The 24,824-nt window shown below is 33.6% G+C and overlaps 1 protein-coding gene across 6 annotated transcripts in view; it reads right to left on the reverse strand.

The window, feature by feature from the left end:
• Positions 1-24,824, reverse strand: part of Alkbh8 (alkB homolog 8, tRNA methyltransferase) — a 76,716-nt gene that overhangs the window by 20,546 nt on the left and 31,346 nt on the right. For 5 of the 6 annotated variants that reach the window (XM_010610630.3, XM_010610629.3, XM_010610628.3 and 2 more), the window contains 6 exons: positions 20,283-20,520; positions 17,984-18,115; positions 17,140-17,235; positions 15,337-15,441; positions 13,894-13,964; positions 4,900-5,006 (listed from right to left, as the gene is read on the reverse strand). In XM_010610630.3, coding sequence (XP_010608932.1) covers positions 4,900-5,006; positions 13,894-13,964; positions 15,337-15,441; positions 17,140-17,235; positions 17,984-18,115; positions 20,283-20,520 — 749 coding nt within the window. Of the gene's footprint in view, positions 1-4,899; positions 5,007-13,893; positions 13,965-15,336; positions 15,442-17,139; positions 17,236-17,983; positions 18,116-20,282; positions 20,521-22,847; positions 23,157-24,824 lie in introns of all 6 variants that reach the window. The other variant, XM_010610631.3, reaches the window with a different exon arrangement.

Below are 24,824 nucleotides of genomic sequence, written 5' to 3' on the forward strand. Positions count from 1 at the left end.
TTGCAAGGCAGATGACAGAACCACTGAGCTAAATCCCAGGCCCCGACAGGTCTCACTCTTGCCTGAGTTGGACTCAAACTTGAAACACTCCAGATTTAGCTTCCCAAGTAGCTGAGATTACAGGTGCATGCCACACTTCCAGCTGAATTTTAATTCTTAATTTTTATTTTGTCATTGTACTGTTGTTACATTACAACTGTTGTTAGAATCCTAATTCCCAGGCTTATTGCTTTTAAACCATATTACAATGAATAAATAAATTATGAGTATTGGAAAGGAAGTATATTATAGGTCTTATGCTATTTTAAATAGCACTTTTATTTTCCAAAAATTAATTTTTGAGTATTGAATGCTACTAAATTCACTTATTAGTTCTACCACTTGTTTTGTAGGCTCCCTAGGGTTTTCTACATCCATATTAATAAAATCCACAAATGAACTTTACTATATGATTTCAAATCATTATTTATGATTTATATTTCTTTTTTTTGACATCATCTTGAGTAGAGTAAGATATCCAATAGAACAATAAATGGAAGTGACAAGAGTAGACATTTCTGATTTAGTATTTTAGGAAAGAAAATTCAATAGCTCGCTATTAGATATGATGCTAATTATGACTGTTTCATGGCTACTCTTTATCCTTTCTCATCCTAGTTTGCTGGGCTTTTATCATAAATGGGCAGAGAATTTTATCAAATATATTCCCTGCATCAATTGAGATGATTATGTTTTCTCTCCTTTATTCTTTTAATGTGATGAACTATACTGACTGGGCTGATCTCAACATGCTAAAACAACTTCCAATACCGAGGTAAACTCTACTTTGCCATAACGTATTTTCTTTCTTATGTATTACAGGATTGCATAATTTACTTTCTTACACACATTCTAATTTTTTGTTAAGGATTTTCTTTCTCTGTCATGAGAGAAGTAGTCTATCATCTGTTTGTAATGTCTTTGACATGTTTTGGTGTCAAGAGTACTGCCTGCTTTAAAACAAGTTAGTAGAATGGCTCTTTTCTAAAGCTTGTACTAGAGGCATTTTTAAAGAAGTCAAAACAAGCAGTCATTACCTGAATTTATATTACTGTTACTCTAGTAGCCAAAAATATTAAAACTATATTGAGAAAATAGTAAAAAGATGAACAGTTTTATAGATTTAAATAATAATTCAATTAATAGAAGAGACATCACAAGATAGTAGGAGGTAATATAGTCTTTAGGAGCTAATGGATAAATTATTTCAAGCTAATATAGCCACAAAAAGCTTTATAAAATTACGAAGAAAGTAAAAGTTGAGTGTATCTTAAAAACAGAAAGGAAAAGGAAACATACTGCACTGAGGGTTGACAAAGGTGTGAAAGCCAGGAAGCACAGCAGAAGCTCAGAGGAAGGGAGCAAACAGGCGCAGCTCTAACTAACACTGTTTGAGAACACAGAGCCCACAGGCAGACTGCCTGGCTTCTGGTCTTGGCTCAACTACTTACTGGCTTTGTGGCTTTGTACAAGTTACTTAACATCTTTATTCTCCAATCTCCCTTAAAATACGGAGACGGAGACAAAACAATGGAATAAACTTTCCACTGTCATAGGAAGTAAATGAGTGAATATATGTGAAAGCCTTTGGAATCATGCTGGCACAAAGAAAATGCTCCAAAAACAATTTAAAAGCAGAGTTTACATAATCTCATGAACAAATGTCTCGCAAGGCCAGTCACGTAACATAAATGAAGCAAGCAGATTATCTAGCAAACACACAGAAACAGTCTTCACTTCAAAAAAGTGGAGTGTTCTCTTCCATTTTCTGGAAACATATTCTCACCCCGTGTAGCTTCCATTTCCTACTTTTGATACACACATGAGTTCAAGAAGTATTACTTTACATTTAATTCTGTTATAAGATAAAAACAATTGTGCATGCACACTGATAAGTAATAACAGACACTCGACCATTTATCAGGGAGGAATAGAAAAGGACAGGAAGTCTACAGAACTGGAGAAGCAGGACCCATCTACAGAATGACACTGAATTCAGTCTTGATCACTGCTGCCAAGCAATATTACAGCCCAGTGTTGCCAGATGTTCTCAATTTTCAATAGAAGTTCACAATCCAGAGCTTTATGTGAAAACTCATGATTTATTTTTTAAATTGAGGCAAAAAAACAAAAAACAACAACAACAAAAACAAACCCTGCCACCATATGGACAACCACTGCACAAACCAAACAAAGGATATCTGTTAAATTCACCCATGTGCTACCAGCTTTGATTAAGGGGACAGTTGCTGGAAGAGTAAACTTGAATTTGATCAAATTAAATTTAGATTAAGGTGTTTAATAATAGAGGGCAATATTAGCCTTTCTAAATCCATGTCCTTCTACAGTTGATTGTACTGCTTTTCTTCTAGGCGAGAAATCAAAAACTTTATCAAGGTTTACTTCCTGTACTTTAAATACTTTTTAAAGGTATAAACATGCGTTTTCAAACCCGTTTTCCCTTTCACCAAACATCTGATATTTCAGTGTTTGATTGGTGTCTTTTTCTCTCCTTGACTCTGCCTCCTTCCCTTCCCCTTTTCCATCTCTCTTTTCTGAACGCACCTCCCACCATGCTCTTACAGTCTCTCAGTCACATTACAGGCAATGGGTCCCAAGGTAATCCTTCTAAAACAACAGTAATTTCCCCTCAAAATATTAGAATTTTGATTTTAGAGCAACAATTCCTAAATAAATATAATTAATAATCCAGGTCAACCTGGTGATGCATGTCTGTAATACTACCACGCAGGAGGCTGAGATAGGACGATCATGCATTCAAGACCAGGCTGAGCTACAAAGAGACTTTGTCTCAAAAACAACAACAACAACAACAACAAAAAAAACCCGATAATTAATTAATTAATTAATATTTCAACCTTCCAGAAATAGCACAATATGCTTTTTAAAAAAATTTCATTGGGCCGGGGATTTAGCTCAGTGGTTCTGCTGCCTGCCTCGCAAGTGCAAGGACCCAAGTTTGATCCCTGATCAAATTTCATTGAGTTTACTGGTACTTTTTAGGTATATCGTACAGTTACATTCATCACTGGCATCTTGTACCTTTACATGATATATCTTAGTTCTTATTTACAATATGCTTTTCACAAGAGAATAATATGATCATAATGATGTTTCCTTAAAAAAAGAAAAAAATGTTTTAGAACTTATGCCACTATCAAGAATAGATTAAAATATTTCACAATATAGGAAAAGTAATTCCTTATTTTATATTTGCTGTAATATTAATATTTTTCAAAAGTTTAAATAAATATATGAGGCCAATGGATCACATCACTATGACCACTTATATTACTTATTTTAAGTACAAATATTTTATTAGCCATGAATTTTTATAAATCAAATAAATGTAAGCCCTAGTATACAAAATAAGGCCATCTTTTTTTTTTTTTGAGACAGGGTCTCACTATGTAGTTGAAACTGACCTGGAACTCACTATGTAGCCCAGGCTGGTCTCAAACTCAGTGATCCTCCTTCCTCAGCCTCCCGAGGGCTGGGATTACGTGCACCACCACGCCCAGCTCAAGCCATCTTTTTTATGGCTCACATTTAGGACAGGTCACAAATTTATTTACATGTTCATTTTCTTGATATTTTATTAAAAATTTGTCAGTTAAAATCTAACAGGGTCTCTATGTAGTTGAAACTGACCTGGAACTCACTATGTAGCCCAGGCTGGTCTCAAACTCAGTGATCCTCCTTCCTCAGCCTCCCGAGGGCTGGGATTACGTGCACCACCACGCCCAGCTCAAGCCATCTTTTTTATGGCTCACATTTAGGACAGGTCACAAATTTATTTACATGTTCATTTTCTTGATATTTTATTAAAAATTTGTCAGTTAAAATCTCTAAGTAGAACTTTAAAATACAGAACTTATCAATATTTTAAGTGACAATTATAAATTTCAGCAGTAGAATGCTCTTTCTTCAAAAGGCAGTCTAAACAAAAGCATATAACCCATTTCTTTAGATTTATTTAAATCAAAGAAACTCAAATTGAGGGAATGTTTTATAATGCAACTGGTCTCTTCAAAAGAATCACTGTCATAAAAGACAAAGTAAGAAAAGACTAATTAAAAATAAAATGCTAAAACAAACAAAAGACTAAACAGAATTAACAACTAAAGATAATGCAGGATCACAGACTAAATCCTGAATCAGAGAAAGTTTACTATAGAGTATTGCACTACACAACTAGCAAAATCTGAATATGGCTTGTATAAGAATATTTTATCAGTTTTGAGTGTCTTCAGGGGTTGGCCAATCTTTTCTGTAAAGGAGCAGATAGCAAATATTTTAGGCACTAAAGAGCATATAAAGTCAAGTATTCTTCATTGTTTTTGTATTGCTTTATAATCCTTAAAAAATATAAAATCCACTCTCAGCTTAAGTGCTGCACAACAATAGGATAAGAACTAAATTTCCCTCACAAGCCATGGTTTGTCAATCATGGATACAGACAACATTCTTGCTCTTAGGAAATACTCGATGAAACATGTTAAATGTAAAGAATTATGGTATGTGCTTCTCTCAAGTGATTCAGCAAAGCTGATAATGATAACACACAAAAGCAAGACATATAAGATGTGGCAAAATTTTCAGAATTGATAAATCTAGGTGAAAAGTAAAGGGAGTTCACTCTACTATCCTTGCAAATTTGCTTTTAAGTTTGAAAATAAAAAACGGAAAGAAGAAAAGTTGCAGATGCCCCTAGGAGGGTTGAACCCAGAAGTTTCAATGTGCAGGCACAGGACATGATTTTACTGGCTTAGACAGAAAAGAATGAAAGGTCTCACAAAGTAAAAGTCGCCCTGTCATCAAGGTCATTTCAGTACATACCCATGGGTCCAAAGATATCTAGATTCTCCTCTCATCACTAGCAAACTCCGACGAGGCAACATAACTTGCACTGCAATGCCATCTGGGTGCTTAAAATCCATAACAACCTGAAAGCAAAGGCAAAAGCATACAGAGCAATTCAAAATTTCAGGTACTCCAATATTCCAAGAATAAGGATAATTTATTCATCCTGGCCATCCTTCTAGGCTAATAGATATTAAAACATGATAATGCTCATACAACAGCATAGCATAATGGTTCTCAAACTTTAGGTCATAAAAGTCAACTGAATAACAAAACAGCAACAAGAAAAAACCATTTTTCATCCATAAAGATTCAGACTTGGCAGATTTGAGGTGAGGTCTAGAAATCTGCATTTCTAACAATCACCTGGGCAGTGGGTGATTTGAGGATGATACCATGGAAAACCCTACCATAGTGGTGACACATAAGGACTTTAGAGCTAAAATTCATATCCTAGATCTTCTATTTACTATGGAAAGCTATGTAACCCAAGATAAGACATGGAGTCTTTATGCCCTGGTTTTCTTCATCTTTAAAGACCCGATACCTGAATTAAATAAATAATGGATAGAAATGATAGTGACTCACCTGTAGTAAATACAAAAGAGTAGCTATGGTTATTTTTTATTTATAAAATGCTACTGAGTAATGATTCTCATACAACTCTTTCTGCACCTTGAAAGTCATGCAACATGCTATAATTAGATGCCAATTAATGAGGATAAAAACAGAAGCATTTTTAGCAACTTTTTAAAAACTTTGAGTTATGCTCAAATATTCCGAATATCAATCTGTAGATACAACACCCAAGAAAATGTATTGTTTTTCCTAGTGGCCCATGAAACACCAAAAATTTCAGGCTAAAATTAGCAGCAGCTGACAAATGTAAATTTAAAGAGCATGCAAAAGGACTGAAAAATATTTTTTCAAGTAAAGAGATCAACTCATTTGAAAAATAAATATGATAACAAAGTTTGAGTGGGATAAAGAAAACTTAGCATAGTACCTTCCTTAAAGGTAAATTCAGGAAAGTACCTGGCACAAAATAAATATTCAATAAATGTTACTACATGTTATTAATGTAACCATCCCTAATATTAGATCAAACTAGATAATACATATGAAAATTCTATGAAGTATATAAAGAATTATACAGGTCTAAGCTAGGTTTTTGCCTTTCTCGTTTATTTTTTCAATCTAAATATGGAAAGTAAAATAAGGAGATAATTTAATTTTCTACACTTGCAATCCCAGCCATTTGGGAGGATGAAGCAGAATTGCAAGTTCAAGGCTAGTAGGGGCCACACAGTGAGTCCCTGTCTCAAAATAAAACTTTAAAAAGGGTTGAGGACGTGGCTCAGTAGTACAGCACTTGCCTAGCATACACCTGGGCTGGGAATGCAAACAGGCAAAAGAGCATGACTGTTCAATTTCCTTTACTGCAACTCCTTAGAAAGTATAATATACCAGCTGTGCAATGGGAGTGGAAGTTAGGGGTTTGGGGACCTTCAGAAATCACCATGAAGCTTTCCAGGTAAAGCCACTGTATGTAATTGTCTACACTCAGGCTAAAAAATTACATAGGATTTCAGCCTGGAGTCAGATTCCTTACTCTTTAATAAACAGAAGGTAAGCTGTGTTTGGTAGGACACACATATCAGAAGAAAAACAAAAACAGGACAGGGATTTAGCTCATTGGTTCTGCCACCTGCCTTGTAAATACAAGGACCCGAGTTTGATCCCTGGCACCAAAAAAAAGAAAAAAAAAAAAAAAGAAAAGAAAAGCAAAAAAAACAAAACAGGACAGGGATTTAGCTCATTGGTTCTGCCACCTGCCTTGTAAATACAAGGACCCGAGTTTGATCCCTGGCACCAAAAAAAAGAAAAAAAAAAAAAAAGAAAAAGAAAAGAAAAGAAAAGAAAAAAAGAAAAAACAAAAAAAATCATCAATCTATTTTTTTGTGCTTATAGAATACAAAAACAAAATCTATTTCTTTGTATGCTTACAAAGCCTTCATCATGATTTAATATTCACTCTTATTTTCTGTTACTTATCTTTGTAACTCTGAAACTTATTCTAGCTTAAAATTTGACAGTATCTTTTAATTTAATGAAGTAATTTTATTTATATAATCAAATGTATATTTCCCAAGAAAATTAAATTTTATTAAAACAATCATTAAAATATTTACAGTATCCTCATTTAAAGTATCTCTGCTTTACTTAAATAATGCTTGTTATAAGACCAAAAAAAGAGGCTTTATAAAAACAATTCATGACAGATTCACAATCAATAACATTGCCCCACAGCCACTGAATCATTCTGCCATGCAACAGCCCTGCTCCACAGGAGCTTTTTCCAATTATTCCTTTTTGGGTTTACCTATTTTCTCTACTTTCTGAGACGGGAGAATCAATAAAGATCAAGTCCCCAGCAAGCTCATGAGGCGTGACTGAGGATAATGTCCAGTTCAAACAAACAAAAATCTTAGACATTCTGATCTTGTACCACCTTTACACAACCAAATGCAACAGAACAGATAACCCAGACATAGTTATCACTCTATCAGTCAAATAAAGATAAGATTCATGACAGGAAAGTACATCAAGGAATAAACAGATCTCATGTTGGCTAAGAAGGAAAATGAAGAACACATCACTTCTGGGAATATGTCTGAAACTTAATCTCAGTCCTTAATGGTTAGAAATAGGCTGAGTCATTAATCTATTGAGAGAAACCCTGCAGAATAGTTGAAAAAGTGGCAATTTGATGTGATGAATGACATGTTATTCACAGAGAATGATGAAACTGGAGAGGCCAAAAGTTACTCCAAGTAAAAACACATTTCACCATTCAAAAATCTACTTATTTCCCTACATCATAGCAAACACAAATCTTCCATAATTGTGCTAACATCTTTACCCAACCCAAAAGATATGAGTTTACTTTGTATTTTACATAGTAAATGGGATTCTACACACCTCATTATAGATAGAAGTTATCCACCACATCTAGGTAAGAAAGAAAAGGAAAAAAGGAGAGAAATTCAAAATTGCAAGGATAAAATATTAGAACCTTAAACTATTTACAAAGAAACTATTTTGGTAGGCCAAAAATGTGTTTATGTATTGTCCCCAGACTTACAAACTTAGATTCCAACTATATCGTAATTTGTCCATTGTGGGAATAAGAGGAACTTGGAGGATTCTTAGCGAAAGAAATAGTTTCCTTCTCTCAACAAAAAATAATACTCCCAGATGCAGATGTTGCCAAGCTAAAGAGTACATGAAAAAGAAGCTTGCTGTTATGTGCATATTTTTCCCATGGCAGAGAAATTAATAATTTTGACTTGGAGATATCTTGGAGACTAATAGCTGATGTCATGACCTTTAAATATTCTACCAATGCTATACAGTCTGCTCCCTTAAAATAAGTTAAAATCAAAGCCCATGACAAACCTATTTCACTGTCCTGGTTCTTATAGGAAATCTATGTTTAAAAAATAATAACAACAAGTAAATAAATAAAATACATACAGGAGATTTAAACCCGTATGACTAAATTAGTTGAAAGGTGGAATCCCCAAATTACCAAATCTTGTGAAACAAAAAGGAAAGGAGACAATATCACTATCATACTCTGAAATCAACATACAGGACAACTCATTTGAAAATAATAAAAAGAAAGCAAGTTCAGCTCCCTTGTCCTGCAATCAGCATCAATTTTTACAACATATAGGCCTCTGTATTCTAGTCTTAAGAGTGGAACAATAACACAAATTAGAACATGAAAATGGGATGGCACTCTATGGCATGAGAAAGTGGGCCCTTAATAACATGTGCAACAACTATGGTGGTGCATGTCTGTAATCCCAGCTACTCAGGAGGCTAAGTAGGAGAATCATAAGTTCAAGTCTAGCCTGGGCAACTTAATGACTCAAAATTAATGATTCAGTGTCTCAAAATGGGAAAAAATAAAACAGGCTGGGATATACCTCAGCATTCCCTGGATTCAATCCCCAGGATCAGGGAAAATAAACAAACAAACCAGTCCAAAAGCATTTATTTCTCATTGCTATTGAGAGAGAATATGAGAAATAGAACACCATATTATGCTTCTGGTGTAAAAACTTTCCTAGCTGACGGGGTACCATTGACATTTAGGGTACACATATCTGGGAACATGTCTGCAGTATTGCATATGTGAAAAAGTAAAATTAGATTAAGCAAAGTTTTTAAAAGAAAATATCACCAAAAAAAAAATATATATATATACATTACAGCTAAGTCAGAAAATTCTACCTTTCAAACACAACTCTGCTTTCCAAAACTAGGTCTCAGCTACAAAATGAGCATGTTCTACTGTCTCTTGTTCTTCACTCCCAATTACAGATGGTTTTGAACTGTTTTGTTTGGCTAAGCAAAAATGTAATACAAAATAAAAAGAAATGGCACCTTCCAGCTTAATGATATAAATATATTGCCAAGTAGCACAATTCAGAGTAAAATATACATTGCATAACAGAAAAATTAACTCCGAAAAGATGCTGAATTGGAGAGACTTCAGTCTCTCCTGCATATTTAATATTACAGATGCTTGGTTTAAATTCCTAAGAGATAATAGGCTCATACTTATGTGCTTATATTAAGACCACTTGCTATATATGCACCCTCATTTATCATACTATGGCTTCATTTGTTTGCAGGAATAATGAAGTGAAATTCAGCATCACCCAAAAATGGACGCTCAAAAATATAAATCACAAAGCCAAGCATGGGGTGCATGCCCATAATCCCAGTATTTAGGAGACTGAGGCTGGAAAAGTGCCATGACTGTGAGGCAAGCCTGGGCCTTGTAGAGTTCAAGGCCAGCCTGAACTATGTAGTGAAACCCTATTTCAAAAAAATGAATAAATTAACAACATCAACAACAAAAAAATGTAAGTCACAAAACAAACAGAGGTAATAGGACATCTTGCTTACTTATTGCATTCTATCTAGTGCATTATACTTGACATATTTTTAAATAATCATAAATAATTTTTTTGAAAAAAATAGGATGATAAATCTCACATTTTTAGACAGGTTTCCTAAATTCCATTTGTTTATTTCCTAGGCTTTCTTCCTTATATGAAATAAATTAACATATTCATACCAAAACAAGATGACTAGAGTTACAAAACATAAAAACGAAAGGTATTACTATCTATTCCTGAGGCCTGGTTTGCTCCCCATAGAAAAAAGATCACTTACAGCATCTGCCATCTTCTCCAGCATAGACTATGTGATTGCTGGTGGAGGTGATCATTGGAATGGCAGTACTGATAGTGGCAGAAGGAGAAACAGTAGTTGCTACCCTCATAGGACTAGGTATTTATCAACATACTATGGCAACTGAAATCCAAGTATTTTGTGACAATTTCAATTTGCGGCAAAAATCACAGAAATAAAGTAATTTCCTGTGATCAATTAAAGTTACAAATAGGGTCATGAGCTTGAATCCCAGCCTCCTGACTGGTCCAGTGCTGAACCCAGGATTGGTACAAATACTTAAAAATCTAAAAATATGCATAGGCTTCAACTTTTTCAGTTTCTAGCACTGCACTGAATGGAGTATTTGAGTGATGATCAGAACTGCCGTCAGGTGCCTATATGACTTCATTTCTATTCTTTGAAAGAATAAATCTAAACTCTTATTGCCTTTGAAATTGATATTATACAGCATTAGTATTTTCTAACTTAATGGTCAAAAATCCCAGCTAAACAACACAATCACTGTGACCCTTCAATAAATACAAAATCCAGACATCATCTCAAACATTCTGAATCAAAATAAGCCACACTACCTGCTCTGGAAATAAGACAGTCTTGTTGAGGGTGCAGGGGGAGACACCATAGAAACCTCAAAAATTTAAATATCAAATACAAGCTATAAAAAAGATGCTTACCATGCTAAAAAATATAAATACTACACTTGAATAGGGAAGGAAAACGACAAAAAGAGAAACCAAACAGATTTTCCAGAACAGAAAAATACCATGACTGAAATTAGGATACCAAATGAATGAGTTTAATATCAAATTAAACTCAGCAAAAGAATTAAGTTTCAAAGAAACTTTGGAGTGAAGCATGGAGAGACAAAAGATGGAAAATAGAAAAGGACAAGTAAAATAAAGAATATAGAAAAAAAGGTAGACAGAGAAAATGTGACACAGGCCTATGTACAAAGGTAATGTCTAAGGTTTACAAAATTGATGGATGAAACCAATCCACAGATTTGAGGGATCTAATAAACCCCAAAGTAGAATAAGCAAGCCAATCAAGAATATTTCCCAGCTTCTAACTGGATCCTTAACCAAAGAAGGAAACCCAAACAGAGCAAACATTTACTTTGTCTTACATGGGAGAATGGTAGTGCATGGTAAATGGCTGAAGACAAAGACAATGATCTTGATTTAAATCAACTAAAGCATGGAATCAAGATAAAAATGAGGAGATTATTTGGCTTCTGAGGTTGTAAACATTTCTTGTAAGTGCACATAAATACTGAGGGCTCAATGTGAAGAAGGAGATGAAGTCACAATGTCTGCAGTCCAGATTGCATTTGTTTTAAATTGTATAAAGAAAACATCTGGGTATTTTTTTTCCAGTTTGTGCGAATGACCAAAAAGTAATAAAACAAGGGCCAGGGATTTAGCTCAGCAGTTCGGTGGCCTGTCTTGCAAGTGCAAGGACCCGAGTTAAAAAAAAAAAGTAATAGAACATCTGTCCATTAAAACAATAAACTCCTGGGCCAGGGATTTAGTTTAGTGGTTCTGCCACCTACCTCGCAAGTGCAAGGACCTTAGTTTAATCGTTGGTACCCAAACAAACAAGCAAACAATAAACTCCTGAAAGAGTAGTACCCTGTGAGTCATTCCTGAGAGAAGTGATGAGAACTGCTTCAACACAAGAACGTCTCTGGGGCTAAACACATTGAAAACAGACTGAAAGAGCAATGAAAGCTACCACACCATTCAGCTGGTTCTTTCAAAGCAGTTCACAGAGAACTTTTATTCAGTATCTTACTAGAGGAGATAAGCCTGGATTGAGCAGCAATTTGCTGAAAGCACTAGTCTAAAGAAATAGCAGAGAAAATAAGGACAAATGCACCCCTAATGCAAGAGACGGGATTTTCATCACCTAGTTATCCAATTATCCCAGTTCACTGAGCAGCAAAAGTCATAATAAGAAATATTTACTGATTAACTGACTTCTTATAAAATTAGTAATGGCCCAAATATTTCTGTGTACATTTTTTCAAAATTATAAAAATTCACTTACTCTCAAAAGCTATCTTGTAAAGGAAAAATCTATTATTCCTGTCATACCTTAGAACACACGTACTTTCCAGCTATTACAAAGATGGCTTTCACTAGGAACTCCATCTTTCCTATTTATGCCTGCAGTGTCACCTGCAGCAGATTTTCAATCCAACTAAAGGGCAAGATTTCTCTTCTTTACAACTTTTCATTAAAAATGGCAAAACGACTTGGTCAGGTGTTGAGAGTATACTGAGTCCTCATTCCTTTCCTGGGGAAGGGAATTTCACTAGCAGTAGAAAGTAGGGAATACACTCCTAGTTTTTCTCCATCTCTTCACTTACAACTGCCCAGGAAAGCAGCAACACCTTTGCAGATCCATAAGCTTGGAGCCAGGATCACTTGGCTGTGCATTCCTCTCTTTTTCAGACCAGCTGGTTTGAAGGGTCTGCACATGCTCCTTCATGTCCTGCTACAGGGGCAGCCTCTGCCTTCATGGGGGAGGTCTGCAGCTGTCCAGTTGTGCCATTAACAAGATCGGCATTTTTCTTCAATTCAGAAGTGAAGTATTAAAAGTGTACTGGGCCACAGATCTAAAGATATATTCTGTCATCAGTTTTCTCAGTAGGAAAGTTGATGCTCTGATTTCCACTTATCTTTTGTCTCATTTCTCAATTGGTTATATAGTTTGAAGAAAAAACACTACAAATTATTTTTACTGGTCCCTAAAGTTGCAAGCAGGGTTAGAGGGTGAAAATAAGTCACACAGAAGAGCTTTTTCATTTTTATCTCCTGAAAGCTCCTACATTAAAATTCACATGTGTATTTGATAAGATTGTAGTATCAAATGAACAATGGCAATTCTCTATCAACATGATCACATAAGCCCAGCAAAGGTTAAGAAGTAGAAACACTGGAGATCTAGTGATGGGAACAATACAAATAGAGGGACCAACCCAATAAATACTATTTCCCTCCAGGAACAAGATCAGACTTTGAAGCAACCTATAGTTAAGATTAGATAATCCCATCTCTTACGGATTATTACAGATTTAAAATTCTAATATACAAGCACAAGGACCTGAGTTCAATCCCCAGTACAAAAACAAAAACAAAAACAAAAAAAAATAAAATAAAATTCTAATATATATATCTAAAATTCTGTCTGCAATTGTAAGTACCACTTTAAATCATGGTTTTGATCTTTAGCAGTTCAAATGCAGCTGCAGAAACAACTCAGTGAGTAAATATGAGCCTCTTAATCTTCATATGTTTTTGAAAGGCCTGAATCAAATAACATATGTAAAAAGCTTATCAAAATTCTAGATGCATTTCAGTCTTTTCTATGGTCTGCAGTTACCATCTTTTGCCATTAGATGGCAATGCTGTATCAGGTCAAAAATTGAACCAAGCCCCAAGGGTAGTTTGGATTTAATTGCCAAGTGAAATGTGTAAAAATTAAATTTCAGGTGTTTTCCTAGCATCTGATGATATTTAAAAGAGAAGTTGTGATAATTTCACATTTTGCAAGAAATGAAAGTGCTAAGAATGCCATTATTTTTCATTTAGAAATTTTAATTCATTCTAATTTAGAATGTGCATAATCCTCCGAAAAGTGCACTGTACTAGGTAAAACATATGCTGACAACTAATACAAACAAACATTTACCTCTGACCCCAAACTGAGAGAAACGATCTCATCCTCAAAAGCAGAATGTGTGTCAATATGAGCAGGAATTCCTGAAATAGAAAATAGGATAACATGTTGCTTGATTTTTCCTTTTAGTAGATTTAAAATGACTATACTGTAAATGTGGTAAAAACATTGCTTGGTTATCAAGAAGGTACCATAATTTTAGCTAAAAATAAACATGGTAAATATGACAAAACAAAATTGAATTAAATCTAAACTAAAAATATTTTTACTTTATATTTTAAATAACTTAAAGTACCACTGGGATTTAACTCTAAAAAAAGGCTTATAAATCACTGCTTAACTAGGACACTTATCCAATCCCGGTGCAACATGAAGATAAACAGTCTTTTTTTTCGTTGAGCACTAGAGTCCCAGGTCCTTGGAAAATAAAGGCATCAGCCATGAGGGAAGACTAAGTGCATCAATAATTAAGATATGGCTGCCTCCATTGATCTATCAATCAGTTAATTGAACACGTCTTAGTAAAGAAACTTTTCTACATGGAAGAAGATACAAAGCAAAACAGTCCCAGTTCTCAAGGAATTTAGACATCAGTGGAAAGTAAGGCAAATAAGCAATCTTGTACATCATGATAAAGGCAGGGGAAAAAGAAAAAACTATAACTACTACCATTTACAAAACTCTTAAATATCATTTGATTACTATATCAGATGAAGATGTTAACAAATGCAAGAAGTTTATAACAAATATTTTTCACTAATGTCATCCTAGAGTTGCATTCCATATTCTTAAACAGAAAAAGAGGAAAAAGATCCCTCCTTCTGTAATTATTTGGTTATTCTGTTATACGTCTCCTAAATTTTTCAAGCAATCCTCTCCCTTTCTAAATAAAGTATTGAGAGAGGCACAAAGCAAAACAACAACAACAACAAAACATCACAAACTAACTGCTGTCAGTCTGTTTGCACTTTGTGATCAGAATTTCTCGAGGGACTAAGATGCAGATTTGCAAGACATCAAGGGCAAAGTTCTTATCAATTATCCCAGCTACTCGGAGGCTGAGGCAGGAAGATCACAAGTCTGATCAAGACTTGTCATGTAGAGGTACAAGATCCCAACAATGAATGTAACTGTACTGTATCCCTAAAATGTACCAATAAACTCAATTAAAGCTGAAAAAAAAAAAAAAAAAAGATCACAAGTCTGAGCTCAGCCTGAGTAACTCAGAAGCTTAGTAAGACCCTATCTCATAATAATATTTTTTTTAAAAGGGCTGAGTATGTATTTCAGTTCAATTTTCACTACTACAATAAATAAGATTTGGAAAGAAAAGAAAAGAAGCAAAGTAATCTATGTTAGTTTAAACTAAAATATAGTATCCTTGATCTTATAATGTTACATAACATTGTTGGTTCTAAAATACATAATTAAAATTTTAAAAGAGGAAATACTTACCTTGCCCAGGTTCATACTGATTTATGGTCAACTGATCAGGTTTATGTTTAATGTAACCTTCTGCCAACCATTTCTCCAGAAAGTTATCGCAAAGGTCAGGAAGACCTAAAGTCAGTAATCATAAAGGCAAGATAACACATATTAAAATATTTACTTTGCATGTTTTACCCAAGGAGGGAAATCACCCTAATACAAATCCCACAGACTTTAATACAGCAGTCAGATCCAATAATTTAAAAATCAAAGCATAAGCAAAAGAAATTAAGAAATAAATCTTTCTTAAGAACTTTTCATTTATATCTTTGACTTTATAAAATTAGAAAAGCCCAAAAGAATAATTTTTCTGGTATTCTTAAAAATAGTAATAAAACAATACATGTTGAATATCCCTTATCCAAAGTGCTTGGGATCAGATATGTTTCAAATTAAACTTTTTTTTTGGAATTCGGAGTATTTGCATATATATAATTGACATCCTAGAGATGGGACCCAAGTTGAAACAGGAAACACATTTGTTTAATATATATATATTTGTGTACACACACATACATCATAGCCTAAAAGCGTTAGGACATTAATGTTCAAAAATTTCAGATTTTGGAGCATTTTGAATTTTAAATTTTCAGATTAAGGATATTCAACCCTATATTATATATTGACCACTTTCTTTATTGTTACATTATAGCGTTTCACTTATTTTGCATCATTTCACTGCCCTTAAAAATACCATATTTTTCAAAGTGTAATAAGAGTCATAAATGTATACAACAATAGCCTTAATGAAAAAAAACAAACACCCTAATAAAACAAGGTCCCAATTCAATCCCCGGTACAAAAAAAAAGTTCATAAAAAAATTTAATCCAACAAAGAAATATACCAAAGGATTACTGCCAAAAATATATAATAAATCAATCAGACAACCCATTTTTAAAAACTGGTAAAGAGGGCCGGGGATTTGCTCAGTGGCACCAGAGCAGCCTTGCAAGTGCAAGGCCCTGAGTTCAATCCCTGATACCAGGAAAAAAAAAAAAAACTGGTAAAGAATATGAAAAGGAATTCATAGATAGGGAAACACAAACAAATGGCGAAGCTCATTACTAATCAGGAAATTACAAACGTAAAACTTTTACAGTATCACGTGTTGGAAAGGGTGAAAGGAAAGAATGCACACTTGGTGAGACTATGTTGCCACAGATATTTTGGGGAGCAACTCGTATACTGTTAAATATAACTTTTGATACTACTACTTAGTAATCACTCTTAAGTAACAAATATACAAAAATAGTTACTGTGGTGCTCCTTGTAAGTGTTAAAAATTAGAAATAACTAACTGTCTATCAATAAGCAACAAATTGAATAAGCTATTATGGGACATTCAGTAAAATGAAAGACTACATAAGATCTCTAAGACGTAGTGTACAAAACAAGGAATAATGCATGTAACACATGAATATATAATTTATATCATATGATTTAATACTATATATACTAAATTATGTACTTTAAAAGGTACATATATCTGGATATAAATTGGTTTTTCAAAAAGATTAGAAAAATATACACCATAGTGTTAACAGCACATACTGCTAAGAGGGAAGAAATATGAAACAGGGATGGTCAAGAGGAGCCATTTATCTAATTGTGATTTATCTAACAACTATATCCTACTACTTCTCTAACTTAAATGCTTTAGATTTAATCAACTGTCTGGAAAGTTTACCCACAATGACAAATGAAACACATACCCTCAATTATGAAAATTTTTCAAAACCAGCATTTATTGTTCACTAACAATTACTTACCCTCAGGTAATGGCTTATCTTTATTTACATTGTTGTTCTCATAGTGGAATTCATAACCAAAATGCTTTACTCGTCTGTGTTTTAAAGATTTTTGAACTGTGTAAAGAGAAGAAAGCAAACTATTTGGAAGAAAAAGAAAGAGTCTTTCATTTATTTCACGCAACATAATCAGTAAGGATTAGTTTGGTAACAGTAACTTCAGTCAACAATTCTGGTATTTTAAAAAATAGTAGTAAAACAATACATGTTGAATATCCTTTATCCAAAGTGCTTGGGACCAGATACGCTTCTTCTGTTAAGTTCCTGTCTTTAACAACATCTTACCATTCTGTTCATATCTGTTATTCCTGCAAGTCTAAAACTGCAACTAACACTTAAAAAGTTTCACCTAATCAATATGAGAGAGATAAACACATACACTGCAACTTTAGAGATTGCTCATGCAGAGGAAAGAGTCAGAGTAACTCCAGGAGGCTCTGGCTACATTACAGTGGTACAGTTCCGCACTGATGATTCCACAGAGGAAATGCGCCTTAGGGTAGAGGATAGCAAAGAAGATAATACAAGTGAAAAAACTTATACAAGTCAGCTACACAAATATTGGCTAATAAATATCCATCAGTTTGGAGTTCAAAATTGATAGCTATATAAATATTACCAGATCTATTATTCATGTCCTAAGAATTGCTAGTATGATTTGTCTAACATTGGATTCAGAATACTTTCAATGATCTTGAGGAAATATTAAGAGTTTTAATAAACCAAAGGGGGAAAGGAAGAAAAGAGTAGTACCATTAAATTTTGTAAAAAGTTTTAAATACCATATTTTGAAAATTGTACTTACAATTTTGATTGTCTGTATCTTCCGTCCAATTAATAATTTCCAAAAGCATTTTCTCATCCTCAGAAGAAATAATTTCTTCAACTACTGTGAGACCTGGAGGTAAGACTTGATGCCCCAACTCCTTCCACTGCACTAAGGGCAACAAAATTAAAATAGTCACATATAAAAACTTAAGTTCTTATACACAAATAATTCTGTCCAACAGCCATTTATCACTTCATGAAACTCCTAATCCTCACTTTCTGCAATAAGAATTCCAACAGGCACACACATATTAAAATTGCCAAAAAATCACATTTATGGTACATTTTATTCATCGAAGTTCTTTGCAGCAAATAGAGTAGCACTTAAGTATTCTACTTGAAAATGATTGTGTCACTTTTCAAATCTCACTAAAAGATATGATTTCTCACAATATATACTATATGCACTTGTATTTAAAAAGTCAAAATTGTCTCTGAATGTTAAATACAAGAATTTAAATGCCCTTTTTGTTCTTGGGGTTTTAATACTGTGGTCAAATAACAGAAAATCTAAAATAACATTCAACTTTGTAAATAAATTAAAAATAATACTTACGAAGAATTATTTAATATATATTAAAATAAGTTCCTGTGACCTTCAGAATTTTAGACAGGTGCAGAAAGAAAAAAGAATTTTCTATCAGATAAAGGGAATAGTCTATTCACATTTACTATTAGAGAGCTGATCACTCACATTACAGAAACGATTTTTGAAGTTTTTCAGCTAGACAATTTACCTTTTGTTTAATATTAATATCCAAAAAACCAGTTAAGTATATACTAGATCTTATTAATATTTCAGAAATTTAAATAGTAAATTATTTAATAAATATACACTAAGTACTTATGTGCCAAATATCATACTATTTATTTAAATTGTATAAGAAAAACTGGGGAAAATTCCTAAAGTCAAATAATTTATAGTACAAATAATTCATATTTCATTTTCTAAATTGTTTTTTATATCTTATAAACTTAAACTATCTTCTGTATTTTCTACTCAGTGGCTATCTGGAAGTAGGTATCAAAACAGTTGGTACAAAATTCTATTCTCAATTAAAAAATGATTTCCAAGGTTATAAATGCGGTTCCCTCAGACTTAGAAGTACATTTGAACCTAACGAATTTATGAAGAATACTCCCAAACTCACTTTGTGCAATCTCTTACTGAGTGTTCCACATCCTGAATTGTCAGAAATTCAAGGGCAATATTTTTTTTATTACAACTTGCCCCTGGGCTGGGAATTTAGCTCAGTGGTTCTGCCGCCTGCCTCACAAGCACAAGGACCCAAGTTTGATCCCCAGTACCAAAAAAAAAAAACTTGCCCCTGAACCATTCAGTTTTCAAAACCTGATCAGAACAATTAAAGTGCGCAGTTATTAAAATCTGTGAAACTTAAGTCAAATTTAAAATTAAATACATAGGAACACTGAGAGATATTTCTAAATATATCTTTAGAATATTTTAAAAGTTGTTCTTTTTAAAAAAAACATAAATTTGATCATTTTTCACTCATCTGCCTATCCCCAAGATATTTAAAGAGAGCTCAATGGCAAAAGAATATAAGATTAGATGTCTAAATCAAAATTCATCTCAACACATCTCATTTCCATGTGTAGAGGGGATAAAAATGTAATAAACCCATAAACAATACTGTAAAACTATTACTTAAATTAACTAAAGTATTTAGTTCTTCCATTTCACTACCCAGTAGCTATCATATTGGTCAGCACAGACCTGAATATTTTTGTCATACTGAAAGTTTATTATATAGCACCAGTACAAAGTTTCAGGGATCTCTAGCCACTAAGTGTGCCCCTCCATGAATATGAAGACTGACATACAATCACTTGGATCGCAGTTAAATTCTCAAGTGACTAATTCAAAGTTTCCATGTAGACAATATAAGATAAATTGATCTAAATCCTCACCACTGAACTTGAAAAGCACAATTAGACAAGAAGCCTCCAAAGTAGGTAACAGATGCTTAAAGAACATTTCATAAAAGGGACTGCTTAACTGATGTCCTTTTTATATTCTACAATAACTGAACTTCTGGGGCCAGGGATACAGCTTAGCAGTACAGTGTTTGCCTGGAAAGTGCCAGTCCCTGAGTTCAATTCCTGGTACCAATAAATAAATAAACAAACAAATAATTTCTGGTACCAATAAACAAACAAACAAACAAATAACTGAACTCTCAATTATGTCTATGCAAAGAAAGCTCAGACAAAAGCAAGAACTATTATTTAAGAGATAAATAATTTCATGATACCTTTTTCTACAAAATTCAAGTATAGAATGACCTTTTGTCCTAAATCATCCACTATTTCTTTTCCATTGAGGGAAGCATAAGCACTCCTGGATTCTTCTGTGGTTTTGTACCTTACAAAGGAGTAGGGCTTGTTAGGTGGCATTAAGAGAGCTTCCACAAGTCCACATTTCTCTAAAACTGGAAGCAGTTGCTTCCTACTCATGCTATTACCCAAACCACCATTGGCAACAACCAGGCTCTGAGAAAACAAAAAAAAGAAAGTAACATGAACAATTTAATCAACCTGTTTGTTTAAATATAAAATTAAATAGGATTATCTCAAAATAACATTTCCACAAAGATGTAATTAAAAGGAAAAGGTGTTTACCTGTGGTGATTTGGTTTGCTAATTTTATACAAAATATGCAAACCAATGTATTAAATATTTGAGGAATAAAAAGTACTCCCATGTTGTAAATAACATCTAATTTAAAATAGCCTATTTATAAAATATTGATTTCTTACTAATGCAAATTAAAAGATTATTTATATTTTTCAGAAATACCAATTTACACAATAAAAGGGAAGAAAAGAGGGAGGATGGGGGAAAAAAAAGTAGTTATATAATACTTGCTTTCTGCCAAAGAACTAATGTTCTACATTCTTTTACTTAACCTCCATGAACTTCACAAAGACGTATAGATGTTCCTTGTTTAAGAACCAAGTTATAGTCCTGCAGCTAGGTCATTCAATGAATTGGTTGATAAATAAGGAACGGTACATAGTTTGCATATTACAATATTCAAAACAAAAAAAACGATCAAAGGATATGACTTTGCTTTTATTTGCATAACTCTTACATGCAGTACAGTAACATATAACAAAACATAAAACCACAGTACTGTACTGTATAGGATAGTCAACAAAAATTACAGTACTATTACTGTAGGAGAAACTATTGTAAGCCCTCACTGCCACTTACATTCCTGTAATATAGGTCCAAATGCAGGTTGTAAGTCAGAACAGATCTTAAAGCCACAGAATCGTTAAGCACGTAAGTCATTAAACAATACAGGTAAATTCATTTGGGTAATAAGACCTACTTTATAAAGGAAGAAATTGAAGATCAGAACAACTGGATTAAGGCAGTGATTACAGGGAGCTGAGCTTCAAACCTATTTATATTATTTTCAGAATCCACATTTTTTTAGTTACTAAAAAAGACTGGAACCAAGAAAAATCAATTTTAGGCTCTGATGAACATTAGATATGAAATTTTCCTGCCTCAGTAAATTAATACAGTTTAAGTAGTCAGTTTATAAAGAAAAGTTTTCCTTTGTAAGTTTCGTACTTCTTGTTATTTGCCAAAGTCTATTCAAGGGATTTTGGGTGGCAGCATCCTCTTATCTTTACTCACGTGTTTATGCCAGTGTGCTTACAGTCTCTATATCATTTTCTACACACCATAAAGACTGTTTTATGACTATGAGTTCTGAAACTGTAGTATAACAAAAGTAAACCATAAATGACCCATGCTCAACAATTTCATCATTTGTACTACGCATTGGAAAAGTTGTTCTGAAAAGAGTCAGAAGGGGCTGGAGATGTAGCTCAGTGGCACTGCTCCTGCCTCTGAAAAGTCAGACAATAAATATTTTAAAGCTTCACAGGCCATTTCAGTTTCTGTAACACAGACTTGATTTTACATTTTAGTGAGCTTTCAAAATGTAAAATTCACTCTGCACATGAGTCAGATTTGTTCTAAAGACAGTAGATGCTAACCCGATTTATACTAAAGATTAGTACATATTGTATTAGTTTTATTATACAAAATGAGAATACCAACAATGTGCTTAAACAGAATGACCACTAAATTTTGTTCTGTCGTGGGTCATATGCAAGGATATAAATAATTTAAAAACTACTACAATAATGTGCTACATAGTGTAAAATTTAGTCACATAACATTCAATAAGGTTTTTAAATTAAAATAACAAAATAATTTTATTATAGGATGCCAGTTACAAAAATATTTCCATATCCCTAAATCTAAGTCAGACAGATAGAGGAAAAATGCAAACCAAGGTGCTTTTTCCTATTCTCATATACTCGGTACAACACAATAAGAACTACTTCTGTGACTTCTGGTCATGAAAATCTGTGGGACTTCTCCCCATCAGCAATAAATTAGTTCTACAGAAGATTCTCCAGCAGACACCAGCTGAGTCCTCTAATTTAATTCTGTTCAATTCTAACACTATTAAGCTGGTGACAGTGTCAGATCTCACAGGCTGTGAGCTCAGTCCCACAAGAGTGCCTTCCAGTTCAAATGTCATCACTAGTCATAGGCTGTCACCTATACTTCTGACAGAATGGCTGTGAATCAGGATTTCCAGGACTCCCTCCTGAAGTTCGATTAATTTGCTAGAGCAACTGCAGAACTCAGGCCATCATTTTACTCATACTCACTCAATTATTATAAGGGATCTTACAAAGGACAGAGACGAATAGACAGATATAAAAAATACATAAGGCAAGGTTGTGGGAAGGAACACAGAGTTCCCATGCTCTCTCTGGATACACCACCTTCTAGGAATCTGCACATGTTCAACTGTCCAAAAGCTCCTCAGAATTGTCCTTTGCATTTTTATGGAAGCTTCATTATGTAGGTATGAATAGTTAAATATTGGCCATTTTTGTTCATCTCAACCTCTGCTCTCAGGAGGGAGCAGGACTGAAAGTCCCAACTCTCCAACATGGATTGGTCTCTCCGATGACATGCTCCCATGCAGAAGCTACTGAGCTGCCCCTGCCAACAGTGGTTTCATTAAATACAAAGAAGATATTCTTTTCACGCCAGAGATTTTAGGAGTTTTGGTGCTATACGCCAGGAAACTGGACAGAAACAAAATATATAGTTCACATTACCACACTAAGAAATTACAAACATTTCATAAATATCAAGAATCCACTGCCCCATCTAGGAATGAAAGATGATGAGGTGTAACTTGAGGAACAGTATCAGCACTCAAAGATGCTTTCAAATGAGTGTGATTGGAGAGAGAAGGAAGCAACATTTTCCCCATTATGTAAATTATATAATTAAACATAATAATTGTTTTATTTATAATTGTTCATTCAATAAATTTCCAAGCAGTAAGTATGAAGTAGAAAATTCAGACTTTTTTGAAGTAATCTTCAGTCCTGATAATTTGAGGAACACTGCTCTAGAAAAATCTTATAATGCATTAAAAATGCTATATGTATGTAAGAAAATGTCACAATGATACCAATATTTTGTAAAATTAATATGCACTAGTAAAAAAGCATATTGAAAAAATAAAACAAAAAAATCTTATGCTATAAATTTTCACAAAGTCACCTGTATCTGTAAAACATCATTAAAATAATTTTTGTTCTCCATAGATTAATAAAATATAATTAGAGATCCCTCTAAAATTTTATTCTTTTCCTTTAGAAGTATTCTGGAGGAAAATAGAGCGCAGGTGAGATGTCGCTTTGGAGCCCATAAAGGTGACATTAAAGCTTCTGGGGATCTTAAAGACTCAACCAGAAACAAGCTTCAGAAGAGCAAAGAAACTTAGCCCATTTTTTCTTATACTTCTCTTAGAGTTCTGTAAGTAAGAAACCAAGCTATTCTTGAAGAGATGGGAGTACGGTATATCAGTTTAATCGTCTGAATGCCTCAGCCTCAGTGGCTCTTGGCTGAAAGGGTGAGTGAGTGCAAACATACTAAATCTATCATCTAGCCCATCCTTTTAAATATGAATTTGACTTACATTCTCTAAAATTATCAATATCCAACTCCAAGTATGAACTTTTTACCTGTTAACCTCAAATGTCCATCAACAGACTGCTTATTCCTAAGCTAAGATGCAGACAAGAGATAAACCTAAAGAAAGAGTACTGGTCTGCAAATCAAGACACCAAAGTTTCAGGCCTAGCTCTACATCTTTGTCCCTCAGACAGATGATATCTAAGCTTTCTTCCCACTCTTACTCTATAACTTTATGAACCAAAAAGAATCCCCTAAGACTTCCTTTTTGTCATTAAGTATTTTATGTCTATAAAACTGTCACATACTCTCTTTAGAATCTATCCATCCAGGAGAGTAAAAAATATTGCATACCACGTTGTACACTAAGTATAAATTGTATGTATTGTACATGCATGTATAAATAAGTGGAGAAGCAAAGTGAGCTCCTAAATCACAGCACAGGAAAACTCACAGTCCCTCATACATAATTTCATTTAATCGATGCCATAAGGTAATGAAAAGGCTCTGTGAGTAAACCCTAATAAATAAAAAATGTATTAAGAGTACACAACCCAAATACTTTATAATACAGGTGAGTTTGGGAAGAGCAGAAAGATAATACTAGGATCTAGAAGTACTAGCTTTATGTTTCTGCACAGTCACTTACTACTTTATGCCAATGAACACATAACCCCTTAAAACTTTAGCTTTCTAACCTATCTCATAAAGATTTTTAGAAGATTAAATATAACAATGAACATAAGCACACTTTATCAACTGAAAAG

Source organism: Fukomys damarensis, unplaced genomic scaffold (genome assembly GCF_012274545.1).
Source record: "Fukomys damarensis isolate Sample0158 unplaced genomic scaffold, DMR_v1.0_HiC HiC_scaffold_16, whole genome shotgun sequence".
Lineage (NCBI taxonomy): Eukaryota > Metazoa > Chordata > Mammalia > Rodentia > Bathyergidae > Fukomys > Fukomys damarensis.